A 25,574-nucleotide genomic window follows, 5' to 3' on the forward strand; every position below is an offset into this window, starting at 1 on the left:
GCTCTTCTCTCCCATCTACAGAGTATCTCTGGAGTGACTTGGCCATATAAAATATCACACAATCTATAGGCTATAGCCCTATTTGCCTCTAGTTCGGCCCGAGTTTGATTTCAAAATTTCCGCCGGATTTCAACAAAAAATCTAGACTTTACCTGCTCTGCTCCGATTAACCTATAATATAATATAAATTTATATATTATATATTATTTTTAATATTATTATTTATACATATAATTATTTTATTATAAATTAAGATAAATGCTTAGAATATAAATATATTTACATCAAAATCGACTATGATATTTTTGAAAAAAAATGTAAAATATAAAATATTCTAAAGATCACCCCACGTGATTGTTCAGCTGACGGACGGCCAGGAAAGGCTTTTAGCTCGGGGCGTCAGGGTGAATCTGCCGCCGGTATCTGCGACCATCGCTGGGGGTTGGAGGAGGAGGAGGAGGAGGCAGCGGCGGAGATGAGGGCTGTGGTGCAGCGAGTCCTCTCCGCCAGCGTCGAGGTAAGCACTTATTTGAACCTCTCTCGACTCTTGGATTGGAGGTCTTGACCAGAAATCTCGACGCAATGTAACGAGCAGGTGGAGGGGCGCGTCGTGTCGGAGATCGGGCCGGGCCTCCTCGTCCTCGTCGGCATCCACGAATCCGACACCGACTCCGATGCCGATTACATGTGCAAGCTCTCCGTCCCTTTTACTTTCCTTGCTCTAGTCTTTCTTCCCTTTTTAATTTCACTAGCAACCAATCTTTGCAGCCCAAATAGTTTGATTGAGTGAAGAGAGCTCGTGTTTAGTCCCGCATCGATGCTTCTGACGAGTGAATTAGTAAGTGCGGAAGAGGTTAATTATGCCCTAATGGAGGGCTTAGAGAGAAGCAATCTCTCTGCATGCACTTTCCATGGAAATTGGAAATGAATTGCAAAGTTCGAATTACATATTACATCATAAAAATGCATCAAGTAGATGGAAAGCATTTGGATGAAGTGTTGGTGTTTTGCATAAAATGAGAGTATTAAAGGTGAGGATGTTAGGTTGAATGTGTTTTAGAACCGGGTAGATTAGAGATAGAAATGTTTATGCAGAAAGAAGTTTAAGAACAATGCTTACAGAGGATATGGTGAAGGGGAACTTCTGATGGTGTGGTATGTTATGGTAGCTCTGTCTATGTGTAATGCAGGATAGAGGTGATGGCGATAGGATGACATCTGGAAGAAAAAAAAAGGAGATCAATAGCAAGAAAAGAGTAATAAAACCATACGGCTTTTATATATGTTTATGTTTATGTTGGCCTTTTGTCTTGAATCTCAAGATTTAGGTAACTTTTATATTTGAAGAATTTCAAAAATGTATTAGAGACTTAAAGTAAAGAATTTGTTCAGTGCACCATCTGAACTAGAATGTTAATTAGTTGATTTGATTAGAAGTCAGAGAAAGATGAACATGCATGTACGTTGCTTGAAATTTAATAAAGAACATTGGATTCATCTAGCTGCAGAAATTGCAATGGCTGCTGTACACCTACAACAACAGCCTTATGGTCCTTCTTTTCATGGAACTCCAATTCCAGCACCTCTAATAGATAAACTTTATTTTCGCTATGTAGAGCACTTCATTAACGATTCACCTCCATGTGAGCATTCACCTCATGCATGCAACTTCCAAAACTACCAACATCCTTCTGATTTCAACGTCGATCCTTCGCATCCCATCCCATGCCTAAAAGCCTGGTTTCTTCATGTTTCAGTAGAAAGCAAGAAATTTTGAATTCACAAAAGGACCTGTAAGGGATCCAAAATGAATCATCCCCACCATCATTCCAAGTCACAAATAGTTGGGAGGGGAGAACCCTCTCTTTTAAAAAAAAATAAAAAATAAAGAAGAAGAACAAAGGCCTTGTATTCTTGCTAGTAATTCTGCCAAAACCTCCATAATTTTCAGCTTATATTTTTCACTAGATCAAGCATTCCCTTCTATCCATTCCATGACCTTCACCAAGTTCCAATGATGTAATTTTTCTTACAAAGCAAATTAGTTTGTGCGAACCATAGAAGCTACTTACATGCTAAAGCTATTAAATAGGTGAAAGGCAGTTATTATTTGGGCATTTGCTGTTGACTAACACGTATCTGCTACCTATCAAATTGCAGACACCTTATAACTTAATAGCTAAAATTTGTTACTAAAGATGCCATGCTTGCTACCTTTATGGAAACTCAACCTGCCATTGCTTTCTGGCTGCTTCTTTACTTCAAATTCTGAAATCTATGCTTTCACGCTCCTGTACACACTTTCAGATAAGTTTGGTGTATGGGTCTAGTGAAATTTGGTTCTATCCTTTTAGAGACTCGTGGTGACTCATATCTCTCTCCGAAGTACAATCTCCAAACCTTCATCCATGTTTGTTTTCTTGTCCTGTACTCTTTCCAGGACTATTAAAGTCACCTCTTTTCATGATCCTAGCATTTGTTCATTTCTTTCCAGCAAAAGCAGTTACATGTGCCTAATCAGAACTCTTTACAAAGTTAGATAATCTTATCAATATCTTTTTCTTTTGAAATAGCTATATTCTTCATGTAGTTTCATAAACAATGCCCTCTCCCCTTGTTCTATATAAAAATAAAATAAAGCTGTTAAATTCTTCTTCCTTCTTCTTGTTCCTACATATAGAAGCACACACCAACCTTCTAGCATGGGATAAAGAATAAGGCATAGCTATGGGCTGTTGCATCTTTATTTGACTTTGGTTGTTCCTTTTTATGAGGTTGTTATAGGCTAAAATTCCATTTGAAAGGCATTTTCTTATTAGTTTCTTGTTCATCATTTGTGCTTTGAGAACTTTTGGAGATTGATTTCTTGCATTTTTTTAAGTTGCAAATTTAATATTGTGGAATTTCCGTTTTCATGCTTGTATATGTGTTGCGGGGTTTCACCCCGGCAGCAGCCCACACACCAGCCGAGCAGGGAAAGCATCTGCGTCCCTCCCGAGGTATTGTCCGCTCTGGGATTGCCGCTTCGGGTCTCCGGGAGGTCGCCCAGGGTCTTTGCCCAATGACGGTCCCGAGCCCTAACGGCGCGGGGGTCCGCGGAGGTACTACCCCTACCTTCACGGTTTTGTCTTACAAAAGGGCCCTCGCCTGAACGAGAGAGTGCTGGAGCAGCTCAGCTCGGCAGAGCGATATGGTATTGTCCGCTTTGGGCCCCGTGGGCGCGGAGCTCGCACGGGGTGCGCACCCACCTGCAGGCGCGGAGCTCGTACAGGGGGCTTAGGCGTCCCTCACGGTTTTGTCCCTCCGTAGAGGAGCCCTCGGTGGGGAGAGGTTATTGAGCCCCCCATTTAAGGCACAGACCTTTCCGCTGATTAGCCGATGTGGGACTAAACTGGGAACCCCATCCCACAACAATATGATTTTTTGTATTGACTCTTTAATGCATAATTAATTTTTTAATTTCTTCTTCGAAAGTCCTTAAATTTATAATTTTTAGTGGATATGGCCCTACTGTAATTTTACAGTGATGTTTATCTTTTGCCATAGCATTGGTATGCAGATTAATTTAATCATAATAATACATTTTTTTTCTGGTTAAACTTGTAATATTTTTTTAGATAGACAGTAACTATAGTTAACCTGTGAGTATCCTTTTATGTGCAACCACAGCTGTAGGAAGGTCTTGAATATGAGGCTATTCCCGAATGAGAGGAGTGGAAAAGCATGGGATCAAAGTGTAAGTAGATGAATCAAATACCTATCCTATATGTGTTGGAGACTGCACAGAACTTTTATCAAGCCAAGCTGAGCATGCAGGCTTTACACGTAATTGCCTTAAGGTTAATTTTATCATATTGGCAGGTTATGCAGCAGAGTTTTGGAGTTCTATTAGGTATACTCGCAGAGCATATTCCTAAGCTAATGAATGTCTTGTTGGATATATTCTTTCATGTATGTAATGGTAATTATTCAATGTGTTCCCTTCATCTCTTCTTCTTATCTTTCAGTGAGTCAGTTCACCTTATATGGCATCTTAAAGGGTAACAAGCCAGATTTTCATGTGGCTATGCCACCTCAGAAGGCAAAACTTTTTTATGCATCATTAGTTGAAAAGTTTCGCAAATCATACGCTGCAGATGCAGTCAAAGGTAAAGAATCTTATGTTTGCTTGCAATACATTAACAATTTTAACCTGTTTATCTGATCGTTTTAAAAAAAAAAAAAATAGTGCTGATTGTGCTTTATATTATTCATAAGTATGGCAATATTTTGCATGTGTTGACCATTATCTACTCATGTGGTTGAAATAACCTGAGCCTTGCAATGACCTCATATGATAATGATATACATTCTCCTTATGTGCATATTCATTGCATTAAAGTGGTTATTTAATTATTTGAAAAATCTTCATCATATCACAAGTTTTGAAGAAGCAACTCTAGTGTATTTTTACTAAAGGGTTACCTGACTTCAGTTGTTCATAAGCTCACACATATTCTTCTAATTTTCCCTGGATATGGATCAAACATTGTGTCACAAGTTTTGAAGAACCAACTCTAGTATATTTGTACTAAAGGCTGGCTTGACTTCAGTTGTTATCTGCTCACATATATTCTTCTACTTTCCCTTAAATATGGATGAAAAGTGAATATAATCAATGCTGTCACAACCAGATGATTTGCTGCTGTCATCAACATAAATATCTCTATTTCTTGGTCCAGTATTTCATGTAAACAGATCTTCCTTAATAGTTAAAATTGCCTGCTATAAATTTCTTGGCACCTTTTTGTTGAATCTCTTGAGACTGTTCTATTCTGTCTTTGTGATATCGGAAAAACAATTTATTTAGCACATCCATGTTTACCTTTAAATGATTTTCCTGCTACAGTTATATTTCTGATGATGAGTTATTAATCATGACAGATGGCATTTTCGGAGCAATGATGAAGGTGGTTTGAAGTACACTATTTTTGGTATGATGGATACTGTCACGTTCACTTGTTCTACAAGCTCTAAAATCTGCTCGAATATGCAGGTTAACTTGGTGAATGATGGCCCTGTCACAATGCAATTTGATTCATCACAATCAAGGTGAGTTTATTTTTGGTAAGTAGGAAATTAAACATGGAATTCACAGTTTACTGATTTAAGGGAGGCTTTCATTGATTTTTAACTTCAACTAATATTGCAACTTGAAGATATCTGAACCGCATCTGACTTAAGTTGATGGATCTGTTAGGAGTGGTACTTGCGAGGTGGCTGAAGATGGCAAGCCATAAAGGACTAAAAATGTAAGATCAGTCATTTTGTAAAATGACCTACTGGAATACTACCATATCCATATGCAGTTGCCCCATTGCTGCTTTTTGGGAAAAAAAAGAATATAAAAATAAGTCACAATCCGCTCACTTTGTCTGGGCTAATTAATTAATTTGTCTTTTGATTATTGTTTGTAGGTGCAAAGGATGTCTATTCAAAATTGGCGAGCTTGCAGTATATGAGCAGCAATCCCAATTTATGCAGATCATGAATTTAAAACATATTATGGATGAAAGATATCTATTTCCAATTTTCAAGGTAGAGGTGCTGGATAAAAGTGAATATTGGTCTTTATAAAGTCTGTGGCAATGATTCACCAACAGTGATAGTCTGATTGTATTTTAGTTAAACTCATGACTGAAAGCTTATAGCGGTTAAGGGGGAAACTTTTTATGTCATTGCTGTATTTGGAACCTGCACGCTGTCAAAGAAACAGTTCAGCTTTTTAAGACTCCTCAGAAGTGCCTACTTTTCTTTGCTTCTCCTTTTTTTCATTAAAAAAAGACTAAATAGAAGGGCCTGGAGGAGCCACAGGGGGTAGCCCTACTCCAGGTAAACCCTTAACCCACCAAATTCTGGTAAAGATGGGATTCCATGCCGACTTTAGCAGATTGATAACTTGGCACGTATTACTTGCTTTGTTTTGCTCTCCTTTCCTTTCGTGCGTTTGCTAAGGCGAGAGATCAAGCCTCGAGCCTAAAAACATAAAAAGAGTAGAGCTGCAGCGGCAAAAATCCCGTAAAAACAAAAAAAATTACACGGCTGTCATTGGAACTTGCTTATTGAAGCTCTCGCTGGCAGCTCGTTCTTCTATGGGCTCTTTTGGTTCGCGGGAAGCATTTTTCCTTCTAGCAATATGATTTCTGCAAAGTAGATTTTTAGGAAGATGATACCTAGGAAAGTACTTTTGGCATGTTTGGTTGATAATGGAAAAGTAACAAATTTACAAAGTGCTTATGTTTGGTTGACCATCCACTTTTTTGAAAAAATTATGTATAATTCCTATTATACTTTTAATAAAAATTAGGTCTTTAATGCCTCTTTAATGCTTCTTTAATGCTGAAGGATCTTTTTGAAAAAAAAATAAAAATATAGTGATTCCCGCCACCTCATGGAAAGTAATTTTTCCATGTTTCTTATGGAAAAGACTTTCGCATGAAATGTGGTAATCATATTCTCATAGGAATATAACTTTTCCGCCTCTCTCCTTTGAAAACTTCAATCAAACAAGAGACATTTCATTACTTTCTCGTTGACCATACTTTTTTTTCTTTCTTTTTTCGCGAATCAAACGTGCCCTGAGAGATATTTATGTTTCGCATTTTTCACTTAAAAAGGTACAACTATAAGTCTTAAAGTGGAAATCTTCAAGTGCAATAAATGCTCGCCATCAGCATTCCACCTGATCCGCCCTGTATAATGGACCGACTTTTCAGATCATCATTGACAACGTTTATTGATTATCTGAGCTACCCAATTTCCCTGTACGATGATGCTCACCTGAGCTACCCAATTTCCCTGTACGATGCATCCGTCTACAAAGGCAAAACTGGCATCCGGGACGCACATTTGCTGCTCCTGCAGCAGCCCTGCTGGTGACAACAATCACCTTCAGGAAGTCTTTCCCAGCATAACCAAACATACCAGATCCCACGCACGCAGGCTAAGATAATTTATGGTTTTAATGTGTTGGCTTTACAAGTCTCTGTTGTATCTCGGGCTAACGAACGTTCAAATTGACTGAAGTGCTCAACCGTGAACCAACCTCAACCCAAATCTCGCTGCACCATTTGTAAATCAACATAAACCAAAAGATTTCAAGGTTTTGTTTGGTCATTTTGCAGGTTCTGCAGCAAAACTTCCAATGTGATTTCAAGCACATGTTAATAAAAACTCCCCACCACGAGTAAATTTAATAATAAGATCTTCGACAGCCTGGTATGTATGGTAGATTGCTTGGGTTTTGAATTAAAATCATTCTGATTTTCCCTTGGATGCCTGTTCATTGGTATTCCCCCTTTTCCAATTGGCTCTTCTGCTTCTCTGACAAAATTTTACTTTTCTAAATGGGGGTACCCTGAGGCTAGTCCCACAATCTGAATAAATATTCACCCTAGCAGCAATGCACAACAATTTGCTGGCTACACAATCCACAACAATCATCCCAACTAAGTTGCTTCATAATTGCCAACCTAGCGCATACAACCCATACAACTGAAAGCCGAAAAGAAAAATAGGCTTTTGCCAGGTAATTGGACAGCAACTACAGTGGGCTACAGCCACACAAGAATCTGCAGGGCCACACAAGAATCTGCAGGGTCTGGAATCAAAGATGGCATCAACCACTACATCAAAATGAACCATAGGCTAAACTCTATAAGCTCCACCCGGTCAATTCAGAAAAGCTTCATTACTTTCAGTAACAAACATTGCACAGCTCAGAAGAAGTTCAATTGGGCGAGGTCTCGCTGCCACTTTGACAAAAAGAACACTTCCAATAACACCTAAACATTAGGATCTATGTGACAAAATTGTTGCAGCAGCAAACAGAGCTTCCTTTTCAAAAGCCGTCATTTCCAGATCTCTGCACAGATGACATAACTTAGAGCTTCATATAAGTCTTCTAATAACTAGTCAAATAGTCTATATATATAACTCCTGCCCATAAGGCAAAATTGATATTATGAGTTGCTTCAATTGCCAATTTAATTATAAATAGAAGTACATCCAAAGTGAATGAGTGGTCTGACCTCAACTGCTAAAAGTTTATCACATAGTAAAAAAGAAAAAAAAGTAAATATATAGAAAAGGTAGTTTCCCCATCCCTCCAAGTAAATTAACCCCACAGCAACCCAAGTCTTGGTCAGATTTCATGGATGAGATTGATTGGAATTGGATAAAATAGCAAACATCCACAAAAAATCTTGTTTCGCACCCAGCTGAATGATCTTGGTAATGACTGGTGAATCATACATCTCTACTTTCTTCTCCTAGAATTTTTTGGAACTAGGTTGAGTTGGAGCAACTGATTTTTGTGACAACAAAATGTGTAGTGGTCATGCCTTAGTAGTTGTAATAGAGTCTTTGCACTCGCACTTGGTTTTATTACTTCACAAGCTGACTACAAATATATCTTCATTTGAACCTCATTTCGAGTCACTTTTCTCATGTCTCACTGTATGCCCTGACGGAAGGACACTGTGCACTAGTATAGGTCACCGATATTTTGATGGGCAGGCTACAAGTTTCTTGATTAGTGGCTAACTGGTGATTGTGATTGTTGTTGAATATATGAAATCTGCTACCCAAGAAGGCAGTCTTTTCTTAGTTTGAGTTGGGATGATTTATTAGATAGTAAAAATATTGTTTTGGTGATTGATCAAAAGAAATCTCATATTTATGATAACAATAAGAAAGTTTTTTTCAAAACTTATTTTCCTTGCAGAAGATTCTTTGATATTTGATCAAACACTATAATCCAATTAAGAAGCAAAATTTGTATTCTTGTCATCTTCCTAAGGACCAATGTAACATACTATTACAGTAGAGCGGCGTCCATGCAAAAAGTTGGAACCATTTGCAGGACTTCTCCCAGTATACCGAACTTTTATGTAATCATAGGTATAAGGATCAAATGAGGTGAACAAGTTCAATTAATAGATTAAGTATTGAAAAACGCTTTAATTGGAATCAACATAACTGACTTGGCTGCTATCCTTGGCTCACATATCAGCTAAAGTAAAGCTTGTTGATTCATTTTTGACTTTCCTCCTTCCACTTCAAACCTCTATTAAATTATTTCAGCTTTAAGGGAAAGGGTGTGAAGTGTAATTAGATGACTGGTTTATAAAAAATATCATGTTGTGCTGTGCTTCGCAGCATAGCAACCACATCATCATCGTATAACTGACATGCATATACTGGGCTACTATTGAGGATGATCACGTGTTGGCACCTTTATAACACATTCTCCAAGGACCAAAGAACACCAGTTCAGATCATGAGATGATAACAATGTTTCTTGATTAGTTGAATTTCTCAACAACTATGATTATATCGTCTCATGTAACAAATAACACTAATTTACTTTTATAATCTCTTGTTTTATTATGTCAATTAGGATTTTATGTAAATCATAGAATGGAAGCCAAGATCCAGATGCAGCATTACATAAACAAGACATGCCTAAAGGGGTATTCATTATCAGAAACAAGTACCTACAAGGGAACCACTCAAGGCTCTATAAGAAGGACATGCCAGCTGGGAGAAAATAATGTACTTCATTTGGCATAGAAAACCTTAATATGTAGTCACATCTGATGTGATTCAAGAGTAAGCATAAGCATATGCCGTGTCTATTCACAAGCATGCTTATCAGCAACATTTCACACAATGAACTTGTTTAAGATTTCAAGACCAATTATCCATAAGTTTGCTTAAACTAGTAAATGAAGTCCCACTGCTAAAAACATGCCACCTGCAGCAGTATCTGAAATACAGCAACTCATGCAGCTTTCAGTCTAGACAAATGAAAGTAGTTCAATGAGAGAAGATTTCATAAAAGTAGTGAGTCTCAAAAACCATCTATCACTTACTGCATGAAAATAAGGATTTTGCATCCATTCTATCCTAATTTCAAAGAACTCTTTCACTACAACTACTTCAGTTCATACCTTTTCACTTTATCTAGAAAGGGCTGTCATATTCAGTGAACAGAGGAGAAACAATCACAAAGACAGAAGATACAGTTTGTATAACAGATGCATGACATGGATATGCAGCATTTTGGATGCTTGGTCATGCTATGCTTTTCATGGACTTCAAGTGAAGCCTCAACAAGCCTTATAGAAAACAACGGAGAGGGTTCATTTTAGATGATCAGGTTTCTGAATCATAGTGGTAAAAAAAGAAAATCATCAAAATAGCTATTTCCAAAAACCACTCCACTTTAGTCCTTTTATAAAGGATTTACGAGAACTGTGCTTTAACACAATCCAAAAAAATATGCATGTTTGAAACCTCAGAAAGTTTCAACACAGGATGCATTACCCAATCACTACAGATTTTTTTTCCCAAATGACTGGAGCAGTCAACTAAATTTCAGCTAATCAGCAAGTCATAAATTGAACAAATCATCAACACTGTAGCAGTAGTTAGGTACTGGTAAGCATTTTAATGACCTGCAGAGGCAATAAGCATCAACAAGGCATTTCTACATGGCGAGCTACTTTTAGGATGTAACTCAACAAATGCAACATGATTAATGTGGTTGTATGTTTATAAGTTCATAAAAGCAGTCTGTCTAAAAATTACTGCAGGAGAAACAGACGACTATCATATATCATAGATCAATAAAATGTTGACTTATTATCAGCAAATAAGGATTTATGTTGGTAGCTATATGTTAAAGGACATGTGAATATTAGAACAAGAAAATATGCATTGAAAATAGAATGTTGAGACACTTGGAAAGGTATCCTCACTTTTGGCACAATAAACCTAGGAGTAAAGCAAGTATAGCATTAAACAAGGACAAAAAAAATTCAGATGGAATTTTCACTTCCTTGATGCCATCAAGCTGCATACTGCAATTTAAATAGGCACATGAAAACTCATTATCTGGTTAGAACTAATCATCTTCCAATTCATGCTAATTTTTGGCTGAGTTTAAATAAATCAGTAGATCATTGCCCCAATTGCAAAAGTAAATTTACCAGCATAAAGATCATGTTTTGTCCTGAGATTTGAAAACCATTTCTTTACTCCCACTGAAGGTTTAACATATAGCAATATAACTTTTTTTAGGAGGGAAGAAACTGACCTATTTGGTAGGTCATTATAGTGTGAAGCCAGATGGTCAAATAGATCTAAATTATATAAATATATATATGAAGACTCATTTAAATTAAAAAAGTACCAGAATGATAGACTTACTCATCATATTTTCTGAGACTTTGGAAAGCAGAAACTAGCTTGTTGCTTATCTGGCTAAGAGTGCCTCCAATCCTTTCAGTCGAGTAAGCATTATGTCTTGAACAATGTTGTAGGGAGAGACAGGCCTGAAAAGATATAGTGGTTATATAGGTAGAGCATTAAGAACTAGGTACCATTAAAAACATGCCACAACAACTTTAAAGAATAATATTAATTTTCAATATCATTAAAGATTCGATCCAAGTACTTGTTAGATGCCATCCCAGATTTGCAAATTGAAGGGTGAAAATATCACCTAAAAGTACATGATTCTGCGAGGGCTTGCCCTAGTGGTCACATCCCTCAACTTAGCAACCAAAGGTCTTGGGTTTGATTCTTGGGTAGTTCTCATCCCAAAAATCTAGACTTGGATAATTATAATGCAGGTGGGTGTCCTCCCTTTTCCTCAAAAAAAAAAAAAAAAAAAAAAAAAAAAAAAAAACGCTACATGATTCTGCTATTTGATTGTGAAATTAATTAATTTTACAAATTGCTGTGCATTTCTAAGTCCGTCATCAATACCATATCTCCAAAAAAAATTGCAATTCCAATTTGGAAACGGCACATTAAGTTAATTAAGTTTGCTCAAAAAAATAAAAGCTCTTCGAAAGAACCAAACTTTGGTAAGCAATGGAATCATGCATTCTAGAATGTATGAGGATACATAACATTATATAAAGTCAATTAAGTTTTCTCAAAAAATTAAAAGCTCTCAGAAGGACCAAACTTTGGTAAGCAATGGAGTCATGCATCCTAGGAAGTAAGAGCATACATAATATTATCTGCATAAGAACAAAATACCGTAGGTGTTCACAGGTATTGCTGGTGCTGCAGGAAACTCATATATTGATATTGTTTCTATTATTACTGAATTCTGGCTCATATGCTCCACGCACTATGCAACATGTTCATAAACATTGACCACCAAAGCCTGCAGCGGTACCAAGCACTTGCAAGAGGCTTGGGGTGATCATTGCGGAATAGCTTTGTGCATAACTGTTGCTATATGTTGGTTATGAGGGTCTAAAATTGTCCATAGATATAACTTAGGTACATATAACATGCTAATAATCAGATGCATAGGATGTATCTAACAGTCCTATGTAAAAACCGGCAAATAAAATAACCTAGCCAAGAAAACCTTCTCAACCTGCGAAGGATCGCCATCAAGGATATGATACTCATATCAAAACCATATGGAGGCCCTCCTCATGGTTTCTATGCCATTAAGATGGCTCCACAAGGATCTAGAGGACATCTAATGGGGTAATTATCTTTTATTCCACAATTTGGTTAAGTTCTATGAGACGATACATGGTACAATTTTTGTAAAGAAGAAAGAAAAACAGAGGCTTACCATCATTTCTAGCATTCCTTCTATCATAGAATGAAACCTTGTCTAATTATGACATATGATTTGTAAATTTGGCATGCATATACACTAAAAGTGAGTGCACAAAGAAAAGAGAATAAGAGCCAGGAATAGATTTACACAAGCTTTTGGGACCAGCTATGCACAAGTTTAGAGGAGGGAACCAGACTACGTTCTTATAGCTATACTATTTGGCCTATAGTCAGCATACCAAAGTGATGCAAGTGAATGTAATCCAGTACAAAGACACAAGGATAAACCTAAGATGATAACAAAGATACATGGTTCTGTGAATGACAGAATCATACACACCCTGTATCATGCCAACACCTTGTCAGCAAAGTATAGAAATAGGATCCAAAACTCTACCCCTGCCAGTCAATTTCACCATTTTGTCAAGGACCATCATCTTACTCGCAATCCTTCCTAAAACCTTAAACATTCCCACTCATTTAGTTTCTCCCAATTTATCTTGGTCATTGCACACCTCTTCACTCCCTCGTCAATACATAATAACAATATTCTCTATATGTTGAAAGAATTCCCAAATTATTCTCAATTATCTTCTCTATCAATAATTCTCCAAATTATTCTGTATACAAGTTACTTAGAGATATATTACACAATTTATTCACAGATTCACAACTAGTGCAAGAAACCTTTCACTATTTACAACTTCATGCTCTATCTTTTTGCTGGTTTTCTTCCTCTCCTTTGGTTTTTGTGTCCTTGTATTTACATCTCCCATGCTTGTTGGAATGTGAATACAGATATTTCAGTTATCATACCTTCATTATTTTCATTATTTTTTCTCAAATTCTAGTCATCCAAATTCCTTTCTGAATTCTTGACAATTTTTTTCAGCTTCTCCTGAACTCCGAACCGTCTCCTATAGCCTCATTGTTCCTCATTGCCAAACTTGTGACCAAGTTTTGATGTCAAATTGTCAATTATGTTATTTCATTGGCCCATACTATCTAGAAGTGGAAATAAAAAGCAGCAGGGAAGAGCAAATCACAAATGCATGGATGCAAAAGATGGGAGCCTAGCGCTTCCTAGCATCCAACAAACAAAAGCATTGACAAAAGGCGATAAGATAAAACATATTTCTAAAAGTTGTAATATGACTCATGAAAAAGACTTGCAAGAACCAAAATTATGAAAGAAAAATGCATTAGGAGGGAATAAAAGATTACTATAGATAAGGAAACTGATGAAGCATTGGGAGATATCAACTGTATGCAAACTCACACTAACCCCCATCCACCCATAATGTCAAATTTGGGACATAACAACCAAAGAAAGTTACTCAAAGGGAAAGGAGAAGCATTGTATCGCATGCTACTCTGTGAAGTAGTCAAGCTGAAGATTTAAGTGAATGGTGGGTAAAGATAATATCGGTGAGGTTATATTTCCTGGTGTTATGTTGCCTATCAATCTACGTCTACATTTATGAAATGCACATGGAAAACCCAAAAAATACCAAGTTACCAATATATCTGGTACTCTAATTTTGCATGTTAGGTCCAGCAATAGTCACTTGAACCAGTGAGGAGTTAAACAATCTTTTTAAAAAAGTCTTAACCGTAATCCAGTTCTTAGCCATAACATTTGAGCACTAACTGGCATCCAGTTTCTTAGCCTTCCAAAAACCATGAAACTAGAAATTAACGCCATTACATGAGATTTAGAGCATATATATATATATATATATATGGACACATCAGCACCAAGCAGCCTGGAGTACGAATCAGTGAATCCATGGACACATTTGCACATATCTCCTGCACATTGGTTTAAAAAGGGAAAAAGGAGGAAGCTTCTTGTTGTGCAGCCCCTATATCTTGATACATCACTTGCACTCCATGTTCATAGTCCACTAAGGTAAAAGAACAATAATGTCTAGTAGAAGTCCATTAGAATAAATAGTACTTAATACAAAAACTAATTGAAAAATGCAAAAATCATAAACATTAAGAAAAAGAACAAAAGCTTCAAGCCCGATGTCTAATTTATATCTCTTCATGAATCAGGTCCAAATTTTCTTTCCATTGTCAACAATTCATAAGTTGTCTAAAAGGCAGCATGAAAAAAGATATGAAGAGATGAAAGTGCAGCTCCTCTGAATGCAACATGCCTATACAAAATAAACTTATAAGCAAAAGGTAATATAAATTGTTCCTAATGAAGTTAATAGTGCCACTACCTGAAAAGCATGTGCCAAGAGAAGTTTAGCCACCTCTGAAGAAATTTTCTTGACAATGTTTTTTGTACTTGTGGCAGTCGAAAAGAAACTCAGAACAGACTCCAGTGTTGCATCATATGACGTTTCATTTGACCTTCGAGTACGAACAGAAGACTAAAGTGACAGACAGAAGTAGAGGAAACAATGCTTCAATGAGTTTCTGCTATCAGGCATTACAGCTAAAAGCAACTGAATTGTCATAACAAGGTCATAAATTAGAAAAAAAAATAATTCATGGTTGGAATAAATGAACAGAAAAAAGGCAATGTCTCAGCATACCTTATCCACTCAAGGAAGCACTAGTTTGTTAATAATAAGTGGCAATTTTTGTTTTTGTTATCGTAATAAGAATCATCATATTCAAAAGATATCAGTAAAGCAGACCTAATGGCATGCATCACCGCTCATGCCACCGATATAACCTTAACAACATTCAGCACACTCCTGATCAAATCTACTACAAGACCCCTGGCTGAAGTTTTAAAAGATGGGTCTTCAGCTAAATGATTTAAAACGAGCAAAATTTGACCATCCATTCAAATGGTTGATCTGTATCGTCCATTACTTGTTCCTTTTGCCAGCTTGCCCATATGCGCCTTCAGAATCTTCTCCATTACCAATTTAGTGCAGTAAAGTCATCATAAAGATCGAAACAACACTAATGTATGATCTAAGATTGATTTCAGATCTCCAGAATTTCTTTAACATTTATATCCAGGTATCCTATTTACTCTGAGAAAATCAGTATCTGTAATCAGATTCTGCAAATATTGCATCTCTGACATCCGTAGGAATCTAACTAATAGAGTTGATTCCTCGGGCATTATCTACATTAAAGACATATAGGTAAACAGTTAAACATTTGGCACCGTCCTAATAGAGATGGAATTGGGGTTGCAGTAAAATTAAACTTTCCGTATTAACTATGACTGAAATCCTAATGGATATTTAATTGTAATAGATGATATAACAGAAATGACATAATGTCAGCAAAACTTGATTATCTTGCTAATTTATGCCTCCTGAAGTATGGGGGTCCACATTTGGATGGAGAAAGATATATACTACTACAGGTGCTCCATACATTAGAGGAAGCACTGGCGTGCGCAATCCCTTTGGTAAATGCACTCCACTTTTTGCCGGTACACTCCTAATAAGTGTTTGATGAACTAAATATAATACAAGACCTCATCTAAAAAGGCTATCTGAAAGATATTATTTACGTTCCTTGGCCTTATATAAGTATCCATGATCTACCTAGAGCATAGCCGATGTTGGATTAAACACACATTCATACAGGTCCTCAGACTAAAATGGAATGTATATGACAAGGCTCAAAAGGCCATGGATGAAGGAAGGCCTACAATAGTTTGCAGTATCCTACTAGAGATGCATTCAAGGTTTGTAGTACTAGTTTTGATACCCATACTGTTATCATTCTAGTACAATGTCAATACAAGTTGGTTCATGGTGCCTACACTCCGCCTGTACTGAGCATCAATCTACCACGGTATGGTACGGTACATCTAGTATGGGTAGTACACCCGGAATGTGGCAGGAAACCCGATACAGGGCAGTACAGCTAGTATGGCAAACCATGGATGTATTCAATTATTAAACAATGATAGTTCCATTATACGAATTCTATTGACTGAACTCAGCAATGATGAAAGAACCATAGCAATTTAAGACAGTTTAGTGTTATAAGAACAAAACTAACACCTCCATAATGGCATGACAATAAAAAAAAGTTAGTAGAACTCAGCACACAGGCTTGAGATATGCATATGTGTGTGCAGGGGGGCAGGCAGGCATGTGCACACACTGAATATGTGCATGCATGTCCATGTGTAGTGCCACTTTAAAAAAAGATGCAGAATAGTGCATGAGCAATCATTTAAGATCTTATGGCTCTCATCAGTCTATTTATATTAACTCAGGTGATTGAGTTGGCATACCTTTGTAGTATACTTTGAAAAGTACTGCAAAATTATTTCCAACTTCCATTTAGGTTCAGAGAAAACCTGTGTACCAACAGTACAAATACAAAACTAAGAAAAAAAGGAAGGAAAAAATAAAAAATCAAGACAGCAGATTTTGTGAAAACACTGTTGGTGTCAATGCACAAAAGAGAAATATATGCAATTAAAATCAATACGATTCGTCTGATTTTACATGTAAGGAATAAGTTAAACCTACAAAACACGAGGAAAAAAAAAAACACATACGAGCATAAGAGGTATAGACAATCTACATACCAATCCCTTAAATTAATAGCAAACCCAGTGATATGTAACAAAATTTGGATATAAACAGATTTTTTCCATATAAAAGATGTTATCATACATCCTTCAATAAAGTCAAGGACCAAAACTGCTTTTTGATGAAGTGAATGCTATTACCATCATTATACTAAGGAAGCCCTTGTCCAAAAGTCTACCATGACAACTAAGTCATCACTGTAAAGAAATTGTATCATGCCTGCGCAAAGATTTCATGCCCTTAACAGATGTAATGCACACTCTCTGAGTTTCATGGTTCGAAGCATCATTTTCGTTAAATTTTAACATTTTAAAGATTCATCACATGACACTAGTGCAACATTCAAGAAAAGAATCTTGTTTTCCTGTCGATGTGTGTGTCATCAGACGACAATGAAAACTATAGGTTATGGACCACTTGGTTACCTATCGGTTCATTGAGATTGAACAAAGAAACACATATTGTTTATGTTCTGTTGAGGACTCCTCACCCATAGCTTCTGATCAGTGAACTGGCCTTCACAATCTCAAAGCACAGAACATTGCTTCTGTTGATAGTACAGGACAGGAGTTATTCTACATATTTGTATCATCAAGCCACCAAAGGGTTAAAATAGGGCTTGTCGTATTTACTTTAGCTTCTCTTCATTTCCAAGTCCTGCTGCAAAGGCTGGTTAAGCTTTGAGATCACATGACAAATTTTGTGATCAGTTCCTTGATTTGATAAATCTGATTGATGGTTATTTACAAAATTTAGCACTAAATACAGATCATGCTTATTTAGTATTTAGAATCTTCTACAGTCATATCCTTGCTTGAGGTCTTTAATTTACTACTTTGTTGGTTACGATGCAAAGAGCACATTATTTTTGTTCATTATCTTTTAGTTCTCTAAGAGACTTCTTAGCTAATTTTGTACCAATCTTCCAGTACCAAAACCCAGACCAATTCTTTTTTTGACATATTTTGGCTCTTTTTCCAGTTCTTGTGGGCCACCAGTTGTTTCGTGGGTTTGGAAAGTGGAAACACCTTCCTCAAATAATATCCCCATTTTGAGGTTACACAACACTGGTGATCATATGATTTGTTTGGCTATTATGCTTTTGACTTGTAAATTGCTTAACTATTTATAAGCCAATTTTACTTGTTAGTAGCCTTATCTGCTTTTGCCCTTGAGCCAGCCCCTATGGTCTTTTGAACCCCACATCTGGTTTATTTGCATCACGCCTTTTCTCTAGTCTCTAAGGTTCTTGACAGCATAGCCTTCTTTGACATGGCTTTCATTTGGCTTGTTTGCATTAGCATTATTATGAGTGGTATCTCTAGGGGTTACAAATCGAAATGTACATGAAGCAGCCTCTCAATACAATTAAGCACACAACTGATGAATTTCTGCCACGCGAACTAGTGAAGTGAGAAGGATCTGCTTCATTCAGGCAAAAAAATATATAATCCAGATGCTTTAAAAAAGAAGAATAGCGATCACATGTGGACGCAGAACCTTAAGCCAAGAGAACAGTCAAAAATTATCAAATATAATATACAACTTTGAACATCAGATGACCCTTTCTTTGTGTTTGAGTCATCGACTATGTGTCTCCTTATCTCTCATGAATAGGAAGAAGGTGAGGTCAAGTGCAAGGCATGGAAGACCCCATAGACCACAGCATGAAGAGCACACAAATGACATATCTGTTGTTTCAACAAGCATAACTAAGCACTCAAGAACAATATGAATAGTGAGAGAGAAAGAGAAAAAACCATAACTAGTCTCTAAAGAAATTTTTCATTGATTCCAACCCTTGCCTATTTGTTGGCCTGAGCATAACAAAAAGCATTTCAAGCTAATGCAATAAGCAAAAACCAACATCCGCTGTCCCATAAACAGGGACAATCATGTTAGCCATTACAATATTTAATAGATGCGGAAAAATAAATATGTTCCCAATAAGAATGTTAACTTTTCACCAAAACAAAAAAAAAAAATAAGAATGTTAACCATAACAAGCAACCAGTCCCTCCCTTACAAAGAAGATTGCAACTTAAGAGGTAAAGCATCGGCAAACAATAGTAAATTGAGGACAAAGAATAGGAGGCAAGATGCAAAAAGGAGATGTTAATGGTCTTGGACTTACCATAAGAAAGGGGGATATATAGTCTTTATTGTAGGTTAGTTCATCCAAAATGATCTCCAACATAGGAACCCTAAATCCGAAGGTCAAAACATCAAATTTGCAACAGACTAGATATAGAACAATCAAAAATGCCACCAGCATGAAAGGGGGAAATTATGCCACCTGAAGCCATCAACTCTAGTAGTAAGTCCTTGAAGATCTGCTTCTTTCCTTATTAAATCTAGCTCCATAATCTAAAAATGATATAAAAGGTTCAGTCTCTAAACAGAAGCTCCAAATTAAGTCTCAAATGTAAGCACAGCAATTCCCACCAGCGTCATAAGTTTTTGCACAGCAACACATGTTCCTTTTTCTAGTTCAGATAATGCAATTGCTAGAGAAACATTGGAAATATGAGCTTCTTTATCACAAGAATCTTTCACAAATCTCAGATCTTGAACATTCTTTGCAATATGATGATGGCATCGCCTATACATAATGGACATGCAATCCCTTACTAAAGTTTTGAAGTTTAATTTTCGTGATCCCTGCAAGATACATACAAATTTAAATAAATCCATTTCACTGATATTGCTAGAAACTACTCCAGGATAATTTATGCAAAAGAGATAAAACACAACAGACCACATAGCACTTAATATAAATAGTTAAGATGGATAGTTTCATAATTTTCTGATGACTTCTGAAACACTAGAATATACCAGAAGCATATTTAGTATAGACTCCCTGAAAAGGACCCATTTTGATGTCTCTGCAGTAAAATTAAAAAGGAAATGAATACAAGAGAACAAAATAGAACATGGGAAAAAAGGGAACAACACAAATACCATCTGGAAGTCTATTACCTTTGTACAAAGTCTGACGAGGTAAGAAATCTGCCTCAAGAACATTGACAAGATATTGGAACAACAGCATATACTCTACAGACTAAAACATGAAAAAAAAGATATTAGTTCGAATACAGTTACAAAATAACAATCCATATAACATCTAAATAACAGAAAACAGCATATCCACTGCGTTTTGGAGCAAGGATCTTATCATTTCATCATATCTATTAATTAACATTTTTTTCCTTGGAAAACCTTTTCCTAGATCTTTCTTCTATTATAAGTTTTAGGCACATCCCAAAGTCCATTGTGCTGATGCGGCAATAAGGCGGAAGTCTGCAAGGGGCAGATATCTATCATGCAAATTCAATGGTGTGTCGAAGTGAACTCAAGAGAAAGATGAGGTAGATGGGAACTCATAGTGTTTAGGATAATGACTTGCAGTTTAAGGAAATGCAAGACATTTTTCAATATTTGAGATCAATGTGTAATACCACAAACATTTAATTATTCTATGATGCATCACAAACATCATATAAACATTTTCCCAATGTTAACTGCATTCCAGCCATCATTTATAGCAAAACTCACAGAACTAAAACACTTAAGTGTTAAAGACTGTTTGCAAATATAAATAAAATTAAAAGCATTCTAAAAGGCAATGACTTGAGAAAAAAAAAGTTCCAAAAATAATCACAAACTTTATAACTCAAATCTGATACAGTTGCTTCAATTTTGTAAAATATAAATTATTATAAATTTAGAACAAATTTGTAGAAGAAACATCTCAGAGCCACATTTCTCTGTACATAAGGCGAAAGGCTTGGAAAACAAAGACCTATGTGGACTCCGAAGCCATGACCTCTACCAGAGCAAAATCTTATTGTGCTAAATTCATGCAGTTTTCTAGAAATCATTAGAATGCATGTATACTTGCCTTCATTGCCAATTGAAAATCGGTTTTATTGACTGCTAGAGCCATGTCTTCTACCAGGGCAGAAAATCTCTGGAAATAAGGGGAAAAAAGACCCATTGTTAGAATGGAAAAATTTACTATTTTATATATCAATCATATAAGACTAAATATCACCTAGAAGTCCTGGAAAGATAAAATAAAGGCCTCTCTGAGAAAAAGGTAAGAACAATTCCAACTTTTGATGATTACAGAAACTATGCTTCCTAGGTGCTATTGATCAAAGTTACCAACATATGATACATGCACCCCAAAAGAGAAGAGCTTGAAAGATGCAACCAGAAGATCTACAGACAAAGTAGAACAATGCAAGTACAATAGATTAAAAAATGTTGCTTTTGTGGAATAGATAAAAAATTGGTTGCATTTGTCAATGCATCTTCCTCAGGTTACAGTAAATCGGTGCACAGCAAAAGTAGTAAAGGGGCTTGATCAAACTTCAAGTTGATGATGCGCCTAAAACTTTCACTGATAAAATTATGTACACAAAGATAATAGCAGCAGAAGTCATCAATTTCTTTCAGCAAAAAGCGGATAAGTAGCTCTGTTCATTAAATATGATTCAAAGATTTAGACTGCTTCCACTCTCACTCTCACTCTTTTAGGCATATATAAACTCATAATTACTAAGTTAATTGTCTTACTCATTCTCATTCCCTCTCTAAATCCTGTTATTAGCGTTTAAGAGGATGAATTGTAATGGTAAGATGAGAGATAGGAAAGGGGAATTAAATGATGCTTTGATTATTCTATTATCTGGAATAACCCTAATTTATGAGTAAGACCCCAAAAAGTATTTGACATGGTTAGGCGGGGAGAATCTGCAGTCTTCAACTCATGAGCTTGATGAGTAGACCAATTCCTCTACCCCACTTCTTCCCTTGACGCTCTTCCCACCAGGGTTCCCTGACTTTGGTTGCTTGGCTGGAATAGAACCAAAGCTTAGTTTGCGGCTAGGCACTCTAGTTGGAGCTCCACTCTTCCCCTCTCCCACCCTTCGTGCACAAGCAAAGCCGCCCTCTTCGAGGCTGCCTGGAAAAAGAAAAGAAGAGTAGCGCGCCAAAGCAACGAAGTAGACAATTGCCCCACCCGAGCAACCTGTAATTGCTTTGTCCACAACACTGATCCTATTGTAACAAGATACCAGTGTCAGTAGGAGCAAGAAAAAGACATACAGCAGGCAACAATCCTGGACTCTTATACATATTGTATTAGAATGACTACTTTCTAATTTTGGTGACTATAGCATAGCTCTAAGCCCCTACAACTCAGCACTTGTCGACAAACCTTCAACATATTTGCTTCCAAACTTAAATCATTCTTTCTCATTCATCATAAGAGTATTATCCACAATTACAGCAAGCATTTTCATGTTTTCCTAAAACCTCCAATTTTTTCAATTCAGATCCTTTGGACTCTTATACACCATTGCATGTTCTCATTTTAGATGTCTTTTACATCTATGAGACACATGATCATGCTTATCCAATCATTTGATACTATCTTCATCTACTGCAACCTTGAAACATCCACTAATGTCCTAGGCCTATCATTTCTTTGTTGCTATTTCACAACAATGTCCTTGTCTACGTTTCAGTTTTGTTGCATTCATCTTATGTGCCCATAAAACACTCATACTGTGCCAGCTCATTGGTCTATTGCTGGCTGCTAATATTTCCTGGATGACTAGCATCCAAACAACCATGCAGTCAGTACCCTGAATCTTTTACTAAGGTTGCACAACTTGCTTCATAATCAATCCAGCATATTATTTCTCTACCTATTTTACAGGAAGTTAATCTGATCCTTTTTGAGAACTTTGATTCCTCATGCACTTACATTAATACCTGAAACCCACTACTGAACTTAGAATATGTTCCATTCTCCCAATGGGTAAGCCTATCCAAGCTTGAGTGCCCATAAGTGGTATTGGTGCTGAAATCATTGCATTGGAATTGGCTTACCAGCACAACTTATAATCATTTAACCACTTCGATGAATGCTGTGATCAACTTGCCATAGAAAAGCAAGTTAGCAGGAAATGGAAAGAAATAAATAGTGTTTCTTTTAATTTTTCTTACAAACAAAGTTCTTGAGCAACAATTCATTAACAATCCATTGTTCCAGATAAGCCCTATCTTATCCAGCTACCCCTCTCTAGGAGAAGAGACCAATCTACTGGAACATAAAGAAGGAAATCAGTTTTGTCATAGTTCACTGACTGACTTCATCTCTGAGCAGTATTTATGGAAAAAAGATTGAAAGAAGCTATTAAGCTGACATCAAATATCCAGATGATTGACAACCCATAGCAACATGAAACAGCACTGACCCACAAATATATCCAGAAACATAACAAAAGATAGTACCGTGACCTTGACCCATAGGTATTGCAATCACAGACTTATACTTCATGGGACTCAACTCACCGAAGAGTCGAACAAGTAATCTAAACTTTTACCAGCAGCCACCGCCTCGGCATGGCTAGCTTCCGGGCCAACAATAAACGGGGACCATGCCTGCAAACGCAAACTCAGATCATCAGCAAATGATCGCTACAAGAAATCGAAAACACTGATCTTCAAAACAAAAAGAAAAAAGAAAAGAAAAGAAAAAACATAAAACATCTCAAAGAAACTCCTCGTACGACAATCTGGTTACTTTTCCTAAGGAAAAATAGATAACAACGAAAGACGACAATTTGATACCTCTTTAACCACAACAAGCTCACCGGCTCTACCAGAAGTTGATTTGGGCTTATCTGAACACGTAAAATAGACTCTTGGGTAACGCTATACAAAATAACGACAAAGATTTTAGCGTCATCACCTGAGCATCGTTGCAATCAAAAATAAAATTTAAAAAAAAAACAAGAAACACCTGGTCTAACTCGTTTAGAAGCTGGTAGCTGACCATGGCCAGTTCCAAAGATTTGCTGTCTCTGAGAATCTGAAATATCGCATCAAACATTCTCCTTCTCGGAAGGGGAAAAACAGGAGGAAGAAAAACAAAAAGAAGCTGATAAAGATTCTTGACATAATAGAAACATGGGATTCCCCCCTAAAATCCAAGGGTTTTCAGTTAACAGGAGAGGGATGAGAAGGGGGACGAAGGAGATGATACCAAGAAGGAGCAAAAGGGGACTCGGAGGCAAGAGAAGCGAATCGGACGGCTTCCAAGAACGAGAGCCCTGAGAAGAAGGGGAAAGAAAGGTCACCAGGCAAGAAAAAAGAATGAGAGATGGAAAAGGAGGAGAGGGATTACGATCGTCGTGAATATCGCGGGCCTCTTTGATGCCGGAGGAGTCGAGTATGGCCATGGTGTTCTCTTCGAAACCTCCGTTAGTTATTCTAGGGTTCTCCATTGCAGTTTTCAAGGGGGAGCAAGTGGAGGTTTCGAACGAGAGCAAGAATATCAAGAAGCCATGGAAGAGGGATATTAACCCCGTAAGAAAGAATGAAGCAGCGGTGTACCCCTATATATATATATATATATATATATATATATATATATTATGAGATATATATATAATAGATTTTTTTATACGAATATTTTTAAAAAAATTTAAATTTACATGAATATTTACTTAAAATTTATATTTATTTCTGTATTCTACTTAAAATTTATATTTATTTCTGTATTCTATTAAACACTGTTTTTACACAAATGTCCACTGATCTTCCAGCACTATTAATAAATTAAATTTATTTTAATTAAAAATAAAATATAATTTTAAAATAATTTTTTTCATCGCAATCATCTTATAAAAATTTTTTTTGCATGTCTATTTATTTTAGTTATTCTAATTTAAAATAATTAATTTTTTGAACGGCATTAAATAATATGAATGTATATATAAAATAAAAAAAATAAAATAGCAACATAAATTTTTACGAATATATATATATATTAATTTTTAAAATATATTTATATAAAATTTATTATTTAAGAGAATATTTATGTAAAAAAAAGTCTAAATATGATAGTGGGGAGGCCTTGGGCTTTCCAAGAGAGGTATCCTGTTGGAAAAGTTCCGAAAAGGATTTCTTATCATTAAAATTGAATACAGCCTCAGAGGAGAAAAAAGTTTAACGTATTTGAGCAGGGAGCCCTTTTTTTTTTTTTTGGCTAAACCGGGTGATCTATACAACGCGTATGCGGATGCATCCAATAAAGTCGGAAAACAAAACATCTCGGAGCTCCCAGGGCAGCTTCCTGTCCCCTGCCCTTAGGGTACTACTGGCATGGTTAGCCACATACATGGCCACCCAATCCGTAGCCCCGTTGGCTTCTCTAAACACATGCTTCGCCTGGACCACCCCTCCGTCCCTCATCATCAACCCGATATCGCGGATCAAGTGATGGTCGACAGCACCGGCCCTCTAACCCCCCTGGATCCAACTAATGACCGTAGCCGAGTCCCCCTCCAAGATGACTGATCTAGCTGAGAGCACACGCTGAGCGTG

At 36.6% G+C, this 25,574-nt stretch overlaps 2 protein-coding genes across 8 annotated transcripts; one reads left to right on the forward strand and one right to left on the reverse strand.

The window, feature by feature from the left end:
• The first annotated feature begins 348 nt into the window (after nucleotides 1–348).
• Nucleotides 349–5,770, forward strand: LOC103703379 (D-Tyr-tRNA(Tyr) deacylase family protein). 5 transcript variants are annotated; one of them, XM_088722211.2, is made up of 9 exons: nucleotides 350–517; nucleotides 596–687; nucleotides 3,670–3,736; nucleotides 3,817–3,892; nucleotides 4,008–4,148; nucleotides 4,924–4,949; nucleotides 5,036–5,091; nucleotides 5,240–5,291; nucleotides 5,457–5,770. In XM_088722211.2, exons 1-8 carry the CDS (start codon nucleotides 476–478, stop codon nucleotides 5,277–5,279), a joined length of 540 nt encoding a protein of 179 aa, XP_088578337.2. In that variant the 5' UTR covers nucleotides 350–475; the 3' UTR covers nucleotides 5,280–5,291; nucleotides 5,457–5,770. The 5 variants fall into 5 exon arrangements, 4 of the variants coding, with proteins under 4 accessions (XP_088578336.2, XP_089786972.1, XP_088578337.2 ...); XM_008786218.6 differs by having other exon boundaries at nucleotides 353–517; nucleotides 3,862–3,892; XR_015987273.2 differs by lacking the exon at nucleotides 5,457–5,770 and having other exon boundaries at nucleotides 349–517; nucleotides 4,924–4,973.
• Nucleotides 5,771–7,478: 1,708 nt separating this feature from the next.
• On the reverse strand, nucleotides 7,479–24,569 carry SNI1 (negative regulator of systemic acquired resistance (SNI1)). 3 transcript variants are annotated; one of them, XM_008786220.5, is made up of 15 exons: nucleotides 24,373–24,569; nucleotides 24,232–24,298; nucleotides 23,989–24,082; nucleotides 23,817–23,900; nucleotides 23,538–23,627; nucleotides 21,073–21,141; nucleotides 20,151–20,232; nucleotides 20,007–20,056; nucleotides 19,617–19,832; nucleotides 19,468–19,538; nucleotides 19,306–19,375; nucleotides 16,868–16,933; nucleotides 14,871–15,023; nucleotides 11,254–11,378; nucleotides 7,479–7,903 (listed from the first exon to the last, which is right to left on the reverse strand). In XM_008786220.5, the coding sequence occupies exons 1-15, from the start codon at nucleotides 24,470–24,472 to the stop codon at nucleotides 7,831–7,833; spliced, it is 1,410 nt and encodes a 469-aa protein (XP_008784442.4). In that variant the 5' UTR covers nucleotides 24,473–24,569; the 3' UTR covers nucleotides 7,479–7,830. The 3 variants fall into 3 exon arrangements, with proteins under 3 accessions (XP_008784442.4, XP_088578335.2, XP_038984953.3); XM_039129025.3 differs by lacking the exon at nucleotides 7,479–7,903 and adding an exon at nucleotides 9,581–9,839 and having other exon boundaries at nucleotides 24,373–24,568; XM_088722209.2 differs by lacking the exon at nucleotides 19,617–19,832 and having other exon boundaries at nucleotides 24,373–24,568.
• Between the last annotated feature and the right edge of the window lie 1,005 nt (nucleotides 24,570–25,574).

The sequence above is a fragment of the Phoenix dactylifera genome, chromosome 5, assembly GCF_051530095.1.
Source record: "Phoenix dactylifera cultivar Ajwa chromosome 5, Ajwa_hap1_PhDact_Kaust_v1.1, whole genome shotgun sequence".
Classification (NCBI taxonomy): Eukaryota; Viridiplantae; Streptophyta; class Magnoliopsida; order Arecales; family Arecaceae; genus Phoenix; species Phoenix dactylifera.